The sequence below is a fragment of the Amblyraja radiata genome, chromosome 4 (assembly GCF_010909765.2).
Source record: "Amblyraja radiata isolate CabotCenter1 chromosome 4, sAmbRad1.1.pri, whole genome shotgun sequence".
Taxonomy (NCBI): Eukaryota; Metazoa; Chordata; class Chondrichthyes; order Rajiformes; family Rajidae; genus Amblyraja; species Amblyraja radiata.
In genome coordinates, this window is record NC_045959.1 from 76,106,791 (window position 1) to 76,128,879 (window position 22,089).

Genomic DNA, 22,089 nt, shown 5'->3' on the forward strand with positions numbered 1-22,089 from the left:
TGGTGTCAAGTTTCAAAAAGGGGAGGTACAATGAGATCTGGGGGTCCTTGTTCATCAGTCACTGGAAGTAAGCGTGCAGGTACAGCAGGCAGTGAAGAAAGGAAATGTCATGGTGGCCCTCAAAACAAGAGGAGTTGAGTATAGGAGCAAAGAGGTCTATCTGCAGATGTACAGGCCCCTAGTGAGACCACAGCTGGTGTATTGTGTGCAATTTTGGTCTGCAAATTTGAGGAAGGACATTCTTGCTATTGAGGGAGTGCAGCGTAGGTTCACGAGATTAATTCCCAGGATGGCGGGACTGTCATATGTTGATAAAATGGAACGGCTAGGATGGGACAGTTTAAGAATAAGGAGTAAGCCATTTAGAACGGAGACGAGGAAACACTTTTTCTCACAGAGAGTGGTGAGTCTGTGGAATTGTTCAAGCGCTTTTGATTGCAACATGCGCCTTAATTTAGTTCAACAAAGAAACTGACAAGTTACTAAAGAACTTGGAGGCAGGTTCTCTGGATGCTTTCAAGAGAGAGCTAGATAGGGGGCTTAAAAATAGTGTAATCAGGGGATATGGGAAGAAGGCAGGAACGGGGTACTGATTGGGGATGATCAGCCATGATCATATTGAATGGCGGTGCTGGCTCGAAGGGCCGAATGGCCTACTCCTGCATCCTTTGTCTATTGTCCATTGTATACTCTCGAATTTTGAAGGATGAGAGGGTATCTTATTGAAACATATAAGATTATTAAGGATTTGGACATGCTAGAGGCTGGAAACATGTTCCCGATGTTGGGGGCAGTCCAGAACCAGGGGCCACAGTTTAAGAATAAGGGGTAAGCCAATTAGAACGGAGATGAGGAAAAACTTTTTCACACAGAGGGTTGTGAATCTGTGGAATTTTCCTCCACAGAAGGCAATGGAGGCCTATTCTCTGGATGCTTTCAAGAGAGAGTTAGATAGAGCTCTTAAAGATAGCGGACTCAGGGGATATGAGGAGAAGGCAGGAACGTGGTACTGATTGTGGATGATCAGCCATCACAGTGAATGGCAGTGCTGGCTTGAGGGGCCGAATGGCCTACTCCTGCACCTATTGTCTATAAATATTTTTTTCTCGTTTTTTTCCTTCAAATTTTGAAAGTATTAAATTTTAGTACAATTTTGGTCAATTTTTATCACAAATTAGCTCCAACGGATCATAGGCAGACCCATTTTAGTGCTGTGGTACTTCATTATGATTTAATAACTTCCAATTTGGCCACCCATGTCATACATTGGTACCCTTACGGAAACACCCATATTTGAATATATCCAATTTTTAAAGTCCTTTGGTCAAGCATATTGGAATGCCTATTCTAGTTTGGACTGAAACTGCTAGATTCAGTTATTAAATGTAATAACTATTACTAAAATGAATAGAGAAGTCACATGGTGTAACTATATTCAGAGTTATAACTTGGCACAGTATAATCACGTTAAAAAGGAAACCTGCATTACCATAAAAATTTCACAGCAAAGGAGGCTGCAAACCATTTTTTGCTACAATTTCTGCTATTGCAGAAATCCAAATTTAATTCAGCTTCCCTTTTCTCCCTCCACAACTTGTATATCAATGCAGCAGTTTAAAAGATACAATTCTTAAGAGCCTGACGAACTTAATAACTTTTTATAACAATACGTTTCAGAATGATTCAGAAATGTTTCCTAGTATCAGATTATAGTTCCTTGTACCTGTACTTTAAAAACTCACTGTACTTAATGCAATCTACAATATCAAATTGGTACTTCAGTAAAAGCCATGCCAATGCTGAGGAAGATAGATTGCAGGACAGCAAATTAAGAATGATAGCACTTGAGTGGTGATAAAAGGTTCTTCAAATTATTGTGCCAGAAGTGGAGTAACAACAGATGTTCCTGCAGGTTAATAAAGTTAATGGAAGTATCAAACCACGTACAGGGCCTCATCTCAAAAGAAATAATGATGAAACAGAAGTTAAACTTTTAAGGAATCAAATTTAGACAAACTTATACAAAATTATTGAAGGCTCTTGCCTCCATATTATAAGAAAGGTTTAAGACACAGAAGGTGTAAACAAAATTTAAAAAAAAGGTACAATTCTTAAATTAGAATCTAATAGGAAAGATTGAACAATCTAGTTGAGGCAGGTTCAATAACTACATTTAAAAGACACTTGGACAGGTACATGGATAGGAAAGGTTTAGAGGAATATGGGCGAAATGCAAACAAATGGGATTAGTTTCGATGGGGCATCTTGGTCGGCATGGTTGTGTTGGGCTGAAGAGCCCGATTCCTCGCTGTATGACTCAGTTGTTTATTTTCTCCAGGAAAGGAAAAATAAGGTGCAACCTTTATGATTTTGAGAGTGTTTGATAGGATAGATCACCAGAAGACATTTTAACTTGTAAATGTAGTAAAGCAAAAAGAATAAAAATCAGAGTCATAAATAGAATAAGCAATTAATCCAATAAACAAAAAATTCTTTACACATAAGCTGATTGTAATGACAGATATTTTTTCCTCTTTCACCAGAAATAGTTGAAGTGGTCATTATAGTTACATTAAGGAAAAAGTTTGATGGAGAAAGGAATGAAGGATTTTGCTTACAGGGTTAAATAAAGTAGATTATAAAGGTTCATGTGGTGCATAAATATTAAATGAACTGGGGAGCCAAACGGTTTGCTTCTGTGTTATATATTGGTGGTAGCCAGGGCCTCATGCATCTTACTGGTGGTGCACAACATCCCATGCCATCTTGTTTGCGATAACCTTACTAACTGATTTACATCACCTTCAGCTTGAAGCAAATATTTTACGTAAAAGGAAATTATATCTGTTAACAGCAAAGGTGTCTGGAACACCGCGTTCTAAGTGATATGTAATATATGCAGTTCATTTGTACCTGGAGATAAATCTGTCATGGAAGAACCACGGCTGAATCCTCGGGAAAGGTTCTGAAACTTTGGCATTATTCTTTGAGGATGTGGACCGGTAAACAACTGTTTTGGAGTCTGTCCAAACTCTAGTATCTGGGTTAGCATTGCTATCTTCTGATTTGGGTCCTCAATGCTGAAGACAAGAGATTGTAAGTTAGATGGGTTCAAAAACAGCTTGTTTGAATTGCATTTTAAATTATATCCTTCATGATGATGTTATAAAAGTGATGTATAGCAGGCTGTATATTCATTACCTGTCCCAATCAACTCCTCCTTCGTAAGTCAAAGGATGAAACACTGTAACAAAGTGAAATTATAGTCATTTTTTTGGGGCATTTAACCTTCCAGTTTTCTTTCTAAATTTGATGGTAATTAACTTAAAAACTTAAATCAATTAAACACCAAGTTTCTCTTTTACGCACAGAATTAACATGAGAATTCATGTCCAGGTCCAGGTCTTGTTTGCTGCAATAAATCATTGATAAATAATGACTAGCTTATTTTCATTGTCGTCTTGTACTTGGCATCGTATTTCAATGATCTCTGCCAACTAGAAATCGCCATAAAATCCTTTTGTATTACATCGCCAACATATTTTTCAAGACCTCCAAAAGTTCTGAGTACTTCTTTTCTACTAGTTACCTTTCAAATGTTAAGACATTTTATTTACATTCGGTTAACATGGAAATTCAAAGTGTTTTCACACAGGATTAGGATTATGCTTTCTTGATATTGGTCGTAAATCACAGCATCTAAATCACAGTTTCAATGAATTATTTTTTTGGAATAACAGTTAACAAATGAACAATTCAATATAAGTAGAACACTAATAAAGGAAACTGATAGGGGAAAAGATCCATAAATAAGGTACTCGAACATAAATTCTGTTTTCAGCTTTGTATAAATTCTGTTACAGTACTGAAGACAAATTAAATCTATTCAAAAAGAATTGGGCTTTTTTGCCAATTAAATAAAATTTACTTATTTTAAACTTGCACACAAGCCAGATTGGATACTATTTTTTAGAATTCAGAACAAAGTCAGGTCAAATCAACGTTATTTGTCACATACACATACACGATGTACAGTGAAATGAAAGTGGCAATGTTTGCAGGATTGTGCAAAACAACAGAACAGAACCAGTATTTACATTTTAAAAAGACACAATAGTATTTATGCCCTGGTGAGATCAGAGTTTACAGTCCTGATGGTCTGTGGGAAGAAACTCCGTCTCATCTTCTCAGTTTTTGCTGTGTGACAGCGGAGGCACTTTCCTGACCGGAGCAGCTGGAACAGTCCGTTGCTGGCGTAGTAGGGGTCCTTCATGATCTTGCTGGCGCTGGATCTGCACCTCCTGGTGTATAGGTCCTGCAGGGGGAGGGGAGTGTAGTTCCCTTGGTGCGTTCGGCCGAACGCATTACTCTCTGCAGAGCCTTCCTGTCCTGGGCAGAGCTGTTGCCAAACCAGATAGAGATGTTTCTGGTCAGGATGCTTTCTTCAGCGCCAGAGTAGAAGGATTGTAGGATCCTCAGAGACTCTGAATTTCCTCAGCTGCCTGAGGTGGTAAAGGCGCTGCCTTGCCTTTCTCACCAGTGCGGAAATGTGTGTTGTCCATGTCAGATCCTCTGTGATGTGCACTTCCAGGTATTTAATGATGTTCACCCTATCCACAGTTGTCCCATTTATCCCGAGTGTCGTGTACGTCCTTGGTTATTGTGCCCTTCTAAAGTCTACAATCAGCTCCTTAGTTTTTGTGACATTCAAGAGGAGGCTCTTATTCTGACACCAAAATGCCAGGTCAGCCACCTCCTGCAGGTAGGCCTTCTCATCGTTATCGGAGATCAGGCCTACCACCACTGTGTCATCAGCAAACTTAATGATGGAGTTAGAGCTGAACCTGGCCACACATTCATGTGTGTACAGGGAGTACAGTAGGGGGCTGAGGACGCAACTCTGGGGGGATCCTGTGTTCAGGGTGAGGGGGTTGGAGGTATGTCTCCCCATCTAGACCACCTGGGGCCTGACAGTCAGAAAGTCCAGGACCCAGGCACACAGAGGAGTGTTCAGTCCCAGTTCTAGCAGCTTATCAGCAAGTCTGGTGGGGACTATGGTGTTGAAATACTATATTATCATTGCACTATATTGACTCTGCAAAAGACTATTATTATTGTACTATATTTGTTATTTATTGAACTTGTTCTTTTTTTCTCTCCCTCGTTATGTACTATGTTAACATATTCACATATTCTGTTGTGCTGCAGCAAGTAAGAATTTCATTGTCCCATCCGGGACATTTGACAATAAAACACTCTTGACTCTTGAAAGCTGAACTGAAATCAATGAACAGCATCCTCACATAGCCCTCCTTCTGCCTGTCCAGGTGAGAGAGTGTGGTGTGCAAAACCTGGGAGACCGCATCATCCATGGATCTGTTTGGACGGTATGCAAACTGCAGCGGATCCATGGTGCGACGGTGGAAGGCGCAGATGTAGTCGTTGATCAGCCTTTCGAAGCATTTCATGACCATTGAGGTGAGGTAGTCATTAATTAAAATATCCCACAAAATCAAACAATTAATCATGCCCAGAATCCTCAAAATTAAAGATATTTATGACAGAATTAATAAATTCATTTATACGGCTTTCTGTATGTCATTTAAAATAAAATACAAACATCCAATAGCAACACAAGACAGCAATGCTGATGTCCCAAAACATTCAGTAAGACCAAAGGAAATACAAATATAAAAGACCCAAATTCATCACATGCTTTTATAACAAAAAAGTCAATAACAGTGCTGCAAATCATGTGGTCATTCTGTAGAACTCTCATACATCAATGTTTCCTTTTCACTTGGGCTGCGCACTCTCCAACCAAACTTCTGAAACATCCTGCCCATTCTATTCCCTAGTTAATCAGTTCTAATGCTTGTACTGAATATCCTGCCGTTTGTGCAGAAAATGGCCTAGTCAGATTGTTCATTTCAGTGCAAAGGAATTGATATCAAACTATCTCTGATCTCTGTACCTATGTATGTGGTGAAACAATTGTTCCTCATTATGCAATCTCTGTAAATTGCAAACCTGCTGAACAGTTTCAACTTATAATTTAAAAAAACTGCAGAATGAACATTGCTACAAGTTGCCAATATAACTAATGCCTTCAAATCCAGTTTGACATTCCAATTACTGAAATTAATAACTTGTAAGGAATACAAATTCTTACAATCAAATTTATGTTTCTACTTTTGAACATTATAATTTCAAAAACAAGCACTGTTTTTACAATATTAGAAAAACATACCATTGTAGACTGCAATGGCTTCACTTCCCCCTTGCTTATAGCCAAATATCAGATCAATCCACTCGTGTAGATGTTCAGAAACATACTGACTTTCTAAAGCATTTCTGTTCTTCGTTAGAAAATCATCAGGACCTACAGAACACAATTAGTTTTAACTCATTCAGTTTAACCACATAAATTCAATAATATAAATCGTAATTTTTAAATAGAGCACCAAAATAAAAGATTTAAAACATTCCAGCATGATCTAGTTTATTTTTCGAATTGGTTGGACAATTAAAATTATTTTTGATTTTGTAATTGCGTTGTATTATTCACCCTTCATGCCCATAATTTCCTTGACTTTTGTATTTCACAGATGCAATCTTATTCAATGTTAGCAATGCTTAATGTGGTAACAAATAGTTACATCACAGAAATCAGTACTGTTATATTTTGCCACTTAATTGTAGTTTTGCACTAAGGAGGTTGAAGAGTAATTGTGTTAAATTAATTTCAGGTAATCCACAATTTTTATTGAAGAATCGGGAACAAATATTAGCTAGGATTATATGTAAAAGTTATGAAATTACAAATGCTACTTTAATGAGATTATGATGTCCAAAACTTTTGGAACCAGACCAGGTTTATTCCAAGCCATATTTATAATCAAAGTGATTTTTTGTTTGCAATAAAGTTAGGAATCAAGAACAAATATAGATTTAAGATTAAATAAAGAAAGATCTGATGAAAGAATAAGTTCAACATCATGCACATTGTATGACATGTTTACAAAATGATAAAGAGTATTTTCATGCATCTTTGAGTACATACTCATCTTATGTTAGCTCAATTTCAATACTGAGAATATGCTGTCTCCCTATTCACTTATTACATTTAATGTTCTGTTATGTTCAAATTCAATGCATATGTGATTCCAATAATTAATGTTGCTGGTGCATGGTTTCAATTTAGTACAAGCAAGAACCAATAATTTATTAACCATGTTCAGCTTGGCTGGAGAAGGATTATCAGTTACTAGTCTCAAATCGGAAACTTTATTATAAATACACCCTAAATAGGTAGCACAATGGTACAGCTGGCAGTGCATTGGCCGATTAACCCCCAAGGGGCAGGAAATAAGAGAACATATGCATGAAACAGCAAATTATTGCTATGAGAATACTGGTTATAGAAGATACTGAAAGAGCCACCCGAGTAAACAATTACTGATAGGTTAAAAAAAAGCACTTTATTAACGCAGGCTCTATTTGATGGCTATTTGTTTTATGTTATAGTTATACCTCAGCCCCAACCATCTTCTCTAGGGAGTGGAGCCAATCTTCAGAACAGCTGGGAAACTGTACAATCATTGTTGAATGCACTATCATTAAAGCATTAAATAAAGTACCATGGAATCATTGAACCATTGAATCCTGTCATGGTCATCTGAATCTCATTAGTTAGTTGAGTTGCAGTTTGCAAACAATGCTTAAATTGGTTCACATCTGAAGGCTGACCTTCAAGACACTGTCAACTTATTCACCAAAGCAAATAAGACGGGGCTTACATTCAATATCTGCAAGACCAAACACCTCTACCAACCTACTCCTGTTACACAACACTGCTCACCGACAATAAAAGTTCACCGTGAGAGCCAGAAAAATGTGAACCACTTTTGATATAGAAAAGTATGGCACAGGAACAAGGCTTTGGGCCCACAATGTCTGTGCTCAGCATGATGCCAAGATAAACTAATCTCATCTGCCTGCATATGATCCCTCCATTCCCTGCATATCCATGTGTCGATCTAAAATCCTCTTAAACACGACTATTGTATCTGCCTCCATCACCACCATATCTCAGGAGAATTTCTTGGCAAAGACAGACATCAATGATAAATTCATCACTATCTTCATTATTCGACCACATCCTTTGATTGATTGAGGAAAAGGGTACTTGAAGTTCAAGACCTTAGACTTGGCACAAAACCTATGGCAGTAATCAGAGCTCTCATATATTGTTTTGAGACCTGGAGCACCTATAAAAAGATGCTCAAAGCACTGCAAAAATACCACCACAGCTGTCCTTACAAAATCCTCCAAATTCATTGAAGGATAATCAATGCAATGTTAGCATCCTCGCCTAGACCAGCATTGCCAGCAATACTTTGGGCATCGGGTGGCACCACCAGCAGTGGCTGCCTTGCCAACAGTCTGCCTGTCCTTTCTTTTTTGTTATTTTTAGTACGTTAAAAAGTATGTTTTAGTGTTCCTTGGCTTGTTTTATGTGGGGGGTGGGGGGGCTGGGGGAAACTTTAAAAAAATGTCTTACCTCGACAGAGATGTGATTTTTTTCCCGTATCATATCTCCGTCCCCACTGCAGCCTAAAGCGGCTTTTTCACGGGGCGAGTTGACGCAAGATGTCACCAGAGTGAAGTGGTCGTGGTCCAGCACGAGTCTCGCCCGATATAACGGGGGGTAGATAAAGAGTTCCCACGGTACTCGGCATTTCTGTTATTTGTGCGAGTGACTTGTCCGTCTCCCGAGCTTTCCCGTTAATCTTGAATGAACATCGTGAACTGTAGTGTTGTTAATCACGTGGCACAAATGATGTTACTTTGTTTTCACACACTATATTGGTTTTTTTCACACACTATATTCCTCCCTTGGTTGAATTGGCTCATTTGGAGACATGCCTATACTAAGTATTTTCGAGTACAGGATGGTGGTTATTTTCATTGACGCGCTGTATGCAGCAGCCCACTATGTGCATCGAGAACGCTTGCGTGAAGGCAGAAGGGTGAGATTAATTAAAAAGAGTATTAAGAGGAAGTCTCACTGGGTGAAGCCCATCTTTCAACGGAGACCTCAATTTGGACAATATGATCAGCTGCTTAATGTGCTGTGCGAAGAGGATAAAAGTGCATTCACAAACTTTGTCAGAATTTCACCCGAGCTCTTTAATGAGCTGAAGAATAATCTGTTTTTTTTTAGACAAATGTTGTTTGGTGTGATGCATCTTCTCTCAATATGTGCAAGAAGTCGTCTTTTTATTTTGTCAAATAGGAATAAAGACTTTGTCTCACATTGACCGTGATGGTTGTCTTATTTTATTATCTACTGAGAGGTGAAACTTTCAAACGTTTAACCAGTCAGTAGACAGACAATAAATAGTAACAATCGAGCCATAAATGGTGTATACAAGGTGAAGGGAACAACGCTGTGTGCAAGATAATGTTTAAAATCATGCGAGGAATCGATCGGGTAGATGCACAGTCTCTTGCCCAGAGTAGGCGAATCGAGGACCAGATTACATAGGTTTAAGGTGAAGGGGAAATGATTTAATATGGATCTGATTAAATACTGTCAGTAGTAAACCCGATCAAAAACAACACCAGGACGTCTATTAAACACCAGAGATCCCAGTAAACACCCAGCCGAGACTTATTACGGGTCTAGTGGAAAGACACATAGCGCTGGAGCAACTCAGCGGGTCAGGCAGCATCGCTAGACAACATGGATAGATGATGTTTCGGGTCGGGACTCTTCTTCAGCGCTGAGTTACTCCCGCATATTGTGTCTTTCCAATACAGATTAGCGTCTGCGATTCTTTGCTCCTGCATTACGGGGTCTATCTCGATTCCCGATAAAGTCTAAAACCCATCCTCCAGAGTTCTCAGCCCAGGGCGCCCATAAACAAGCCCTTAACTCCACACTGGGGACAGAGGCTGAGAGGTGTACAAAACCATGAGACGAACAGGCAGGGAAATAGACAGAGTCCAGGGTAATATATGTCCTTTGCCCACAGAGGGGATTCGAGGACCAGAGGGCATAGGTTCAAGGTGAGGGGGGAAGATCTAATGGGAATCTGAGTGAGGGGTAACATTTTCTCACAAAGGGTGGTGGGTGTATGGAACAAGCTGCCAGAGGAGGTAGTTGAGGCTGGGTCCATCCCTACATTTAAGAAACATTTAGACAGGTACATGGATAAGACAGGTTGGGAGGGATATGGACCAGACGCAGGCAGATGGGACTAGTTTCGATGGGACATTTTGGCCGGTATGGGCAAGTTGAGCCGAAGGGCCGGTTTCCACACTGTAACTCGATAAAGCCAGTGAGTATACGATCTAAGATAGTCCGAGGGTCTCGAATGAGGTAGGTAGTAGTTCAGGAATGCTCTGTGGTTGGTGTTAGGATGGTTCAGTTACATAAGTGCTCAAATGTAGGCACCGTTTTCACAGTGGAAGCTCCGAGACTGTGCAGCGGGCGATTGTCGTGTTGGCTGGGACTCCTGTTATCCATGCAAGGGATTGACCTCAGTCTGAAGAAGGCTCTCGACCCGAAACGCCACCCGTTCCTTCTCTCCAGAGTTGCTGCCTGTCCGGCTGAGTTGCTCCAAGCAACTGGTGTCTATCTTCAAAGGACTGACCACCGGGCTGGATGTCGGGGCTGGCGTGTTGCGTTTCACAGACCGAACTGTCCAATTAATGGTAACAGATGGGCACTGAGGGAAGTCCACCCCCCCCCCCTCTCTGTTTATCTGCCCTTTCTTTAACTTTTGTGCCTCTATGCAAGTATCTCGCGAGCCATCCCAGACTGCCCATTTCTGCTCCCCCTCGTCTTTAATAACTACATTTCCCTAACAATTACTATCTTTGTTAGTTATAGGAGCAAAATTAGGCCATTCGGTCCATTAAGTCCACTCCGCTATTCAATCGCGGCTGATCTATCTCTCCCTCTCAACCACATTCTCTTGCCTTCTCCCCATAACCTCCTGACAGCCGCACTAATCAGGAATGTATCTATCTCTGCCCCTATTCTTCACCCTTTTGACAGTAGTTTTGTTTTATTGGAGACGCGGGAGACAGCGGATGCTGGAATACTGAGCAAAACACGAAACGCTGGAGGAACTCGGTGCATTTGTGTTTAAGAAGGAACTGCAGATGCTGGAAAATCGAAGGTACACAATAATGCTGGAGAAACTCAGCGGGTGCAGCAGCATCTATGGAGCGAAGGAAGTAGGCAACGTGTCGGCCCTACACTTCCTTAGTTCCATAGATGCTGCTGCACCCGCTGATTTTCTCCAGCATTTGTGTGTGTGGGTGGGAGTAGGGGGGAGAGAGATAAGGCAGCCTGAAGAAAGTGTCGCCTGTCCATTTCCTCCTCCTACAGTCTTAGAAACTGCTTTAGACAAAAAGAGACACAAACTGCTGGAGTAAAATAGCTCAGCAAGTGAGGTACCTGAACACTCAAAAATGAAAAAGAATGAAAATGTGATTATTTCACCTCCCTTCAACTATTTTGTGTTTCAGCATGAGAGGGATTATAACATTAGAGACATTCATCTTGTAGTGATGTGTTAATGAAGAATTGCAGACATCAATCTGATAGTAAAAAATATATTTATTTAACAATGAGGTAAAACAAGCACTGACGATCAAACTGCTCAGTTACTCACCGTTCGCAGGAGTTCCCACGGTACCCGCAAGAGTTATTACGGATATCGCACGGATATCGCACTGGCCACTATGTTCATACAATGTTGCAATGCTCAACCACAAGTGTACAAGTCACTCTTGGAGAAATTCAAACTTTCTTGAATTTTCTCCCGAGTGACCAAGTTACACGATTACCTGCCGTTAGCGCCACGGTGGTCCACGAATGCCGTACTGTTATCGCACGAGGTTCCCACGATGTTAAACTCTGGTTCACTCTTGCGTCAAGTCGCCCCGTGAAAAAGCCACTTAACATCGTGGAGTGGTGCGGCCTTTCCTGGAGACCGACGGGAGCTCTAAGCCGGACTTTAACATCGCGGAGCTTGCAATCCCTTTGCCGGAGATCGAAGCTCCAACCGCGGGGCGTGTGCGCGGTCTCTGGTAAGAAGAGGCCAACTCGGGAACTCCATGCCGCGGAAAGAGTTTCAACCGCCCCGTTGTGGGAGTTTCGATCACCCCAACTTCGATCGTCGGCTGCGGGGGCTTTAATTGCCCCGACTGCGGATGGTTTAACAGCCCCGACCGCGGGAGAACAAAGAGGAAGAAGATTGAACTTTATTACCTTCCATCACAGCGATGAATGTGGGGAGCCGCTGTGGCGGATGCTTATGTTAACTTTTATTTTATATGGTTGTGTGTCTTGTTGCTTTTCACTTAGTATGGCTGTATGGTAACTCAAATCTCACTGTACCTTAATTGGTACATGTGACAATAAACTGCCCTTAAGACCTTGAAACCTTATTCACATGCTCGACACCAAGTTCCTGAAACTGACACTCTATTTCAGGCCACCAAAACCTCCCCCCCCCCCACTAAAATAGAGTGTGAGCAAGTAATCCTCAATCCTGAAAAACTTACATTCATTCCATTAAGATCATTATCCGTTTCTCTGTAAGTGATGGATCCTTTAGTTCTGTAATTTACCACGATTTTAATGGTCCTCCAATCTAGAATCCTGAACCTCCCTTACATTATAAGCACACCCTTTGCTGGTACTTTTATCTGCCCAAGCTCTAAACTCTAGAATTCCTTCCCTGAACACAATCCCCTTCCTAAACCTCTCCGCCCTTTCTTCAGATACTTCTTAAAACCACTCTTTGGTCTCACTTTCTGAATAACCCAATGTCAAATTTAGTTTGTTGACCCTTCTATTTAGCATGTGGGAACATTTTACTTAATTAAAGTGTTAAATAAATACACTTTCCAATTTTGTAAGTATGAATTAGAATTTCAATGTAATATATATTTATATATGTCTGGAATGGCAGAAAGAATAACTGAAGGTTGAACATTACTAAAGGTATAATTACCTGTTGCCCATGGTGGAAGTTCCACGGAGTCCACTGCTTTCCCCCCTTGCCTTTTTCCAAGATCCAACTTCAAACTGTTTACAATGAAGCTGGAATTTGTGCCATAAAACTCTGGTATCAACTGAGAAATGAAAAGGGAAATGATGATTGGTAAACTAGATGCTAATTAAAATAGTTTATTCTCTATGTTGACACCAGTAATATACCAGAATTACCTCTTACCTCTTTGAAGTCTGTGGCTCCTTCTAAACAATTTTTCCATGTCTCTGCAAAACTGAATTTAGACCAAGTATTTATTGAAAAACATAAATATGTTGGTTAACTCATAAATGACAAATTGCCTGAAGTATTAAAACAAACCTGTTGAACATTCTATCAGCATTGTCAAACTTCCCATTTTGTAAACACAACATGTACTCGGGCGCTGTAAAAGATACAATAAGTTACCTCTTAAAAAATCTTTGTAAACAATATTTAGTAATGTAAAATGCTGACACTTTCCACAGATCTGATTGCATCTATAAAGAGTGTATGCCAGATAATATTTTCTACTGGCTGTGCTATTCAACCTTCTCAGTTTCGATTTCAAGCTTTCAGAATCTACAGCCTTTTGAATATTTAAATTGTAAATTAATTTAGTTTAATCATTGATGTACACTGGAACCTTTCAGAAAAATTACAAAGAGATAATGTTTTACAGTGCACAGCTAATTTGCAACATCCAAGTAAAAAAGACATAAGAAGAGCCAAACACACTGGAGGAATATATAGTGACGCTGTGCACACCAAATTATGTTTTATCTACTGATTATATTGCGTGAAAAATAGTGCAGTGGTAGAAGCATATGCAGAACAAAACTCATGACAACAATTCACTGGATGTAGGCACTGGATGTGCTCGTAATTGAAAAGATCAGCCTTTAATATCCATTCTCAGTTGGCTTTGGCCAGTGTATGAAACAGCGCACTGCGGCAATAATGTGCTATTTCACGCAATGTATAGTGGCAGTCACCGCCGTGATTACACTTCCATAATGAAATTGGGAAGAGGGTTCCAGCATTTGGCTCAGTTACATTGAAAGAATGGCTATATCTGGTGTGTGGCTTCAATGGGAATTTGCAGCTGGTGGCATTCTCCCATGTCTGTTGCCCTCAACCTTTTAGATGATAAATCATTACTAATGAAGAATCATATATAAAATTCTGGTTTATGAAGATGTTGCCACGACTTGAAGGCCTAAGCTGTAGGGAGGAGTTGGGCAAGCCTGGACTTTATTCCTTGAAGCTCCGGAGGCTAAAGGCTGATCTTGTAGAGGTGTATAAAATAATGAGGGGAATTGATGAGGTGAATTCAGTCTTTTACCCAGCGTATGGGGATCACTAAACAGAGGACATAAAATTTAAGTTGAGGTGAAAGATTTAACAATATTCAGTGGGGCAATGTTTTCACTCAGAGGGTGGTGGATATGTGGAATGAGCTAACAGAGTTGGCAGTTACCATAACAGCATTTAAAATGCACTTGAACAGGCACATGGATAGGAAAGATTTAAAGGGATATGGACTAAACACAGGGAAATGGGACAAGGGGTTAAAGGGTCTGTTTCTGTGCTGTATGTCGAAATGAATGAAAATGGCAATATAAACATTAAAACAATTTTAATATTTACCTTTTGGTTTCATTTTCTGAATTGTATGCCTTTAAGGATTGAAATGTAGCTCATAGTAGCATTTCTGTCATCAAGAATTCAGTTATCAAACAGTTGCCATTTCAGTTCTTGATCAATCAGTCATGCCATTTTCACAGATTTTAGCAAACATGATTTTTTTTGATTTTTTAAGATGATCATAAAATAATGTGAGGAGGTAAGATGTCTCTCCTGTTTCAGAATATTCATAAGATCATGTGATAGGAGTAAAATTCTTGATTAGTACAGATGTCAGAGGTGATGGGGAGAGGCAGGAGAATGGGATTAGAAGGGAGAGAGAGATCATGTGATAGACTTGACGGGCCAATCAGGTCTAATCCGCCATTCAATCATGGCTGATCGCTCTCTCCCTCCTAACCCCATTCTCCTGCCTTCTCCTCATAACCTCTGACGCCTGTACTAATCAACAATCTATTTATCTCTGCCTTAAATATATCCAATGACTTGGCCTCCACAGCCTTCTGTGGCACAATTCTACAGAATCACCACCCTCTGACAAAATAAATTCCTCCTTATCTCCTTCCTAAAAGAACGTCCTTTAATTCTGAGGCTTTGACCTCTAGTCCTAGACTCTCCCACTGGTGGAAACATCCTCTTCACATCCACAAATTTAGATTTTAAATAGACCAGAAAATAAATTATATGTTTACAAACTGCTAAACTAATAAGAAATTAAATATCATTAAAAAAACCCCCACTAGAGCAGCCCTTTCCAATGACCTGGAAATTTGATACACGGTTTGATTTTTTCTAGAATCACAGATGGTGTGATAACATCATCACCAGATTTTACAATATGTGGATTTAACTCTTTATGCTAAAAATCACTGATAGTTTATTAACAAGGGGAAAATTAGGTAACCTTACCAACTCTCACAAGGTAGAAGAGAACATAACCTGGGGAAGAATAGTGACTTCCATACATGAACTTTGGTTCAGGCATTTCTCGATAGCGACTCTAAAACAAAACAAAAGCAATTGTGAATCTATTTTTGTGTACGTGCTCTGGAACAGGAACACTAAAACAAAATAATAGATACTGGAAATCTAAAATAGATCAGAAAATTGCTTGTGAGATTAAGCAATATTTCTAGAGATAAACCAAGGTATTGCTTCTAGTCAATCACCATTCATTGGATGACATCACATTGATGTTTTGTAAAATTATTATTCCTTACAATCAGGCCACTTCAATTTCTCTGCTAATCAAAAATGTTAACACACAGAAATGGAATGCTTTGCTTTTTGGAAACTGACTATGAGAGTGTATCATGGGTATACCTGAGTGGAGAGAGTGAACACATCCAAGTTCCTGGGTGTGCATATCTCTGGAGAACTGTTCTGGGACAACACATTGATGTAATCACAAAGAAAGCTCATCAACACCTCTACTTCCTTAGATGATTGAGAAGATTCGGTATGTCGATGAATTCTCTCTTGAACTTCTACATGGTAGAGACAATACTGACTATTTGCGCCAGGCTAGTTTGGCAACTCGTACGCTATGGAGACTACGAAGAGTGGTAGACACTGCCCAGTCCCAGGCCAAGAAGTTGTTACACCTGACAGCACCCACACCCTGGGCAACGGCTTTGAAATGTCTTTCAACCAGGTGTGGGTACCCTCAGTGAAATAAGGACTTGCTCATCCTAGTATGTAAAGAGTGTTCTCGGGGAGGAAAAACAGGGTGATTCAGTGACCAAGGCAGCTGTCCAGCAGTGTGCTACAGAATGAATAGGCACATCTGAGCACATTAGACTTGGACATTCACTGCAGTCAAAGAAATGACCAGTCATAACACCTCATCATGCCACTGGACTTGGACCTCTGCACCTGAGGGGGTGGGGTTGCACCCGTGCTGCAGCTTCTCCACCTTAAACTCTTTCACACACTCGTATTGTGCAACGTTTAACTTCAACTCTTCATTCTGACATCTTCAAATTTAATAGTCAATCAACACAGTAGGGAGACTCCAAGACATGATCAGGAACAGAAATTAGACAAACTTTATATAAGCAAACAATACACCTTTGTCTGAAAACTATGCATAATGCCTCACAATATGAAATTTAAGACTTTTGAATGAGTTGTACCATCCCAGGGATAATTTTGTACCATGAATTCACTTTCTAGGAATTAGACAGTGACTGTCCACAATAATTTCCGAGATCAACCAATCTACTGGAGGAACTCTGATGTGGGGTTCCAACCCAAAATGGCGATGGATTTAACCTCCCACAAATGCTACTTTAGAACTGCAGCGAATAAAGATGAGGCAGGTACAATTGCAACAATTCAGAAAAATTTAGACAGGTACATGGCAGGCACGTGCCGTCAGGGTAGGCAAGGTAGGCACTGCCTACCCTGACTAAAATTATAAAATGGTAATTACTAAATATAAATAGTAAAGGCATGGGGGAATTATGCCTATCTAAGAGATCGACCTCTTAGGTAGGCATAATTCTCAGTGCCTTTCCTCCGCAGCAGTTGCAACACGCGAAGGTCTGTGCAGCCCATGTGCCGTCAGCGCTGCTTCAAGCCGTCTGCCTTTGCTGTACTGCGCAGGCGCAACACTAGTTTCTTGGCGGGTTTTTCAAATATGGATTGCCATTATCTGAAGAGTATCTTAGAAAACAAAGAGAGAAGAATGGAGTTCGTGTACCAATAATAGAAATATAGAAAATAGGAGCAGGAGTAGGCCATTCGGCCCTTCAAGCCGGCACCGTCATTCAATATGATCATGGCTGATCATCCAACTCAGTATCCTGTACCTGCCTTCTCTCCATAACCCCTGATACCTTTAGCCACAAGGGCCACATCTAACTCCCTCTTAAATATAGCCAATGAACTGACCTCAACTACCTTCTGTGGCAGAGAATTCCAGAGATTCACCACTCTCTGTGTGAAAAATGTTTTTTCTCATCTCGGTCCAAATATATTTCCCCCTTATCCTTAAACTGTGAGCCCTTGTTCTGGACTTCCCCAACATCAGGAAGAATCTTCCTGCATCTAGCCTGTCCCACCCCTTAAGAATTTTGTAAGTTTCTATAAGATCCCCCCTCAATCTTCTAAATTCTAGCGAGTACAAGCCGAGTCCATCCAGTCTTTCTTCATATGAAAGTCCTGACATTCCAGGAATCAGCCTGGTGAACCTTCTCTGCACTCCCTCTATGGCAAGAATGCCTTTCCTCAGATTAGGAGACCAAAACTGTATGCAATACTCCAGGTGTGGTCTCACCAAGACCCTGTACAACTGCAGTTGAACCTCCCTGCTCCTATACTCAAATCCTTTTGCTATGAATGCTAACATACCATTTGCTTTCTTCACTGCCTGCTGCACCTGCATGCCTACTTTCAATGACTGGTGTACCATGACATCCAGGTCTCGTTGCATCTCCCCTTTTCCTAATCGGCCACTTACCACAATAATGTGGTAAGTACATTTCTTGGTGCTATATGTTATTAAATACCGTATTTCCCGGGCTGGGGGAGAGTTCCTTTCACAGCGTTTGGGGAGTCTGGCCTGGGGTAAAGTTGCGGGGAGGGCAGGAGCATTGTGAAGGAGCGGATCTGGATCATGCCAGTAACCCACTTGCGAAGCTCCTTGCACGGAGCCACCGCATTGAGGCGGGGGGGGAGAAGTAGCTCGGGTGGCTTTGAGCGGCCGCCGGGCCGGACAGCGGAATCGCCTGCCACCTCAGCGCCTTCTGCCGGCCCCCGCTCACCTCTGGCAGCTCTCCGTCTAAAAACCTCACTCCTGCTCACTGGCCACACTCATGTCAGCCGCTTCCCGCAAATCCTTCAATTCCGACAGCGCGATTGAGGTTACTCGGCTGACATGAGGATTTGCAGGAAGCGGCTGACATGAGCGAAGCCGGAGAGCCGCAGGTGAGAGGTGTTCAAATGGAGAGCACTGCCAAAGTTGAGCGGGTCGGCAGACGGCGCTGAAGTGGTGACCAGTTCTGCTGTCGGGTCCCGGCGGCCGCTTGCAGCCACGCGAGCTGCTTCTATCCCTGGCTACAATGCGGTGGATCCGCGCCTTGAGCGCCGCAGCAGCGGTGAGTGAGTTACTGGCATTATCCCCGACCCCCTCCTTCTCAATACTCCTGCCCTCCCCGCAACTTTACCCCTGGCACAGACTCTCCACACGCTGTGAAAGGAACTCTCCCCCCAATTGGTCCCTTGAACAAGTGTTGTCATTCAATAAGATGGCAACTGATTCAACTTTTCCCTGTGCTCCCGTTTTTCCCACCATCTCTCCACCTGCCATCACCCATCACCCCCACCCCACCCATTCAGTAATTGAGAATAAAGGAGACTTGGAAGCCTTGGGCAAATTGAGATGCTACTATCTTTATTTTTATTTTTTTATTTTTACGGAGAGAACAATCTGCGCATGCGCGGTTTAAGTTTTTTTTTAAAGCCGACTGACTGCCTACCCTGAGTAATTAATCACAGTACATGTCTGGTACATGGATAGGATAGGTTTAGAGAGGTATGAGCCAAATGCAGGCAGGTGGGACTAGTGTAGATGGGACAAGTTGGTCAGTGAGGGCAAGTGGTGCTGAAGGGCCTATTTCCACGCTGTATGACAATTTCAGAACACAACTCATTATAGCTAGTTTCAGTTTATAATGTAATCTAACACGTCTCACTATACAACTTGCACTTATAAAACACTTTTACAGTTGGAAAACGTGTCATGTGCTTTTGAGACATTCGTTCAGGGGTCAGCAACCTATGGCCCTACAGTAACACGAAATCATCCGGACCACAGGCGGATTTTTTTCCCCCCGTAATCATCCGGCCCGCCGAGCGCCCCCAACAGCGGCCGAGCACCCCGAGCAACCCCGGGCGCCCTGTGCTCTGGCTGTACCGCATCTTGCACAAAGCCATCGGCACGGCCGCGCACCTTCTGTGAACACGTTTAAGACAGACCTGCAGATGCTGGAAAAATCAAAGGTAGGCAAAAACGCTGGATAAGCTCAGTGGGGGAGACATGTAAGGATTGCATGACGCTGTCTCACCCACTGACTTTCTCCAGCATTTTTGTCTACCTTCTGTGAACATGTGATTTCCTGACATCTGGGGTGGGATCCATGTGTACACGTGATAGATGTGGCCTGCTATCCGTTCACAGACATGCATCCTCCTATGCAGAACAAGGTTGCCAACTCCTGCATTAGTTTATGAAACTAGAGATGAAGTAAAGAAAGGTTGGGATTGCTCTAAAAGATGGAAGTTTTAAGAAGGGTCCTGGAACAAGTAGAGGGATTTAAAGAATTGTCTAACAATGGGATCCAAAAGTATGGGACATAACAATTGCAGATTAAAGCTATAAATTGTGGTGTGAAATAGGTTGGAAATTCATAAAAGGCAAGAGATGGAGAAATGCAAAGTTCTCGATGGGTGCAAGGCTGGAGAAGGTTTTAGAGCAAGGGAGTGAGGAAATAAGGCCCAAATACGATTTATACAAGAGTATAAAAATTGTACACAAGGTATTCGGACATGTAGATTATAGATAAATAAACAAAAAGGATCCAGGTGAGCAGGAGTTGGCAAAGGAATAGGATTTCAATAACAGAATTTTGGATGAGCAAAAGGGACCGGAAGACAAAGGGAAATCTGCCCAGAGTGTAATTTTACAGCTAGCTATTGAGGTGACAGATATTTAATAATTTTCAATCAGGATGTGTAAATGTTGAATGCAATCAGCTTGAAGTCATTTCTTCTATTTGGGACTTTGCCATTCACAATATGTTGTTGTGGCTCTGATTATTCTCTATATTTGGCGAGGCATTGCTTAACTTTCTTTAGCACTCATTATACAAAGAAAAACCTGTGTTCCATGGAAACCATGGCAATTTTGTCAGTAAATAGTTTATTTACTCACTGAATAAAAATAGTTTATTCAGTGCTTCAGGCGACATAAATCAAGTGCACATTAAAATAAAGTGCCTAATATAAATGCTGAACCTGGCTTATGGGATTCAATCTGTCTCAGCATAGACAGCAAGATGTGTTGTACTTCATGTTAGTTTTAATATTTTCTAAACAAACTGTTAACTAAAGATAGAATACAAATTAAATTACTAAAGCGACAAATGTTTACGCTCATCTAACGTTCCTGCTTTGAAGTCAGGAACATTAAAACAGCAAAATACTGTATTGCCAATCATAGGTGAGAGAGAACAAAGGGATGGACATTAGCTCCAGTAATAGTCTTGGGCCATGCATCATGTCCCATTATTATATATAAATTTAAAAAAAGTTAATTTAAATTCGACAAGGGAAGGTTGAATGGGACCTCTGATGACTAGAAACTAGGAATGGAATGAGCACATTAGCTGTGCATGAGAAATTTGATGTTTTTCTTGGGCTCACAGCATGTAAGCCACATGCTGACAGCACAGTGACTGACTAGTTTAATTACAACCAATTTAAGTAATCTGTAAGAGTCGCTAAATGCCTTGAGGGTTATGGTGTGCACCCTACAGAATTTAAAGCAATTAACAGCTGGAAACCCAAACACGATGCTGCATGCCATAAAAGCAAAATAAAAACTGGAATTGTCAATGATTATCCAATTACGAAGAGTTTCTTCAACCCAAAAAATCTCAAAAGATTAATTTATAGAACAAATATGATTTTCTGGAGGAAGGCGACCCTTACCAACAATCGATCAAGTCGTTCTTTATTTAAGGCACCCACTGGTTTCCCGAGGTCACGAAATGTTTCAGAATTTGAAAGATCTGTTTTAAAACAGAAGTTATAGAGTTATGCTATTATATCTGCTCTGGAAAAAAGAGAAAGAGTATTCAATGCAGCCCTCATCCTGACGGCCACATTAAATAATGAACACCAAAAGGTTTTAAGAGGTTATATTCATGTTCAGTGTTGCAAAGGTTGGATTTGGTTACGTTACTGAAGAATTTATGGACCTGTCTCTTGGAGAAGAATTTGTAGAGCAGAAATGTTTCACGTCAATCTGTAGGGAGTGAGTGCCTTTGAGGCTGAAAAGGAGCACGTGAATTCCATTGAGGAAAGTTTTCCGAGTCATTTGACTGAATGTCTCATCACCAGAACTTTCAGGCAAACACCCGTAGGTTGCCTGGTTGGTGATGACTTCCGTCTGATCCTTTTTGCATAACTGGAATCTCAATGCCATCAGGTATTTTCACGGCACTGTGTTGCATTTGAGACCGTCATCCATCTTCTCCTGGTATAAGCTTTCTGAAAAGGATTGCAGCAGTTTCAATGTTCGTCCTCTTCAGCTGTGTAACACAGACCTATGTTCTGCAGGCTGTTCCCATAGACATAGAGTGAGACAAATATCAAATTTGTA

The 22,089-nt window shown here is 41.0% G+C and overlaps 1 protein-coding gene across 1 annotated transcript in view; it reads right to left on the reverse strand.

The window, feature by feature from the left end:
- Nucleotides 1-22,089, reverse strand: part of nsmaf (neutral sphingomyelinase activation associated factor) — a 93,067-nt gene that overhangs the window by 33,581 nt on the left and 37,397 nt on the right. Inside the window, exons 14-21 of the mRNA XM_033019769.1 lie at nucleotides 21,417-21,496; nucleotides 15,612-15,702; nucleotides 13,398-13,461; nucleotides 13,260-13,311; nucleotides 13,038-13,158; nucleotides 6,251-6,382; nucleotides 3,202-3,244; nucleotides 2,914-3,080 (exon numbers count right to left, since the gene is read on the reverse strand). Of these exons, the coding sequence (XP_032875660.1) occupies nucleotides 2,914-3,080; nucleotides 3,202-3,244; nucleotides 6,251-6,382; nucleotides 13,038-13,158; nucleotides 13,260-13,311; nucleotides 13,398-13,461; nucleotides 15,612-15,702; nucleotides 21,417-21,496 (750 nt within the window). The remainder of the gene's footprint in view (nucleotides 1-2,913; nucleotides 3,081-3,201; nucleotides 3,245-6,250; nucleotides 6,383-13,037; nucleotides 13,159-13,259; nucleotides 13,312-13,397; nucleotides 13,462-15,611; nucleotides 15,703-21,416; nucleotides 21,497-22,089) is intronic.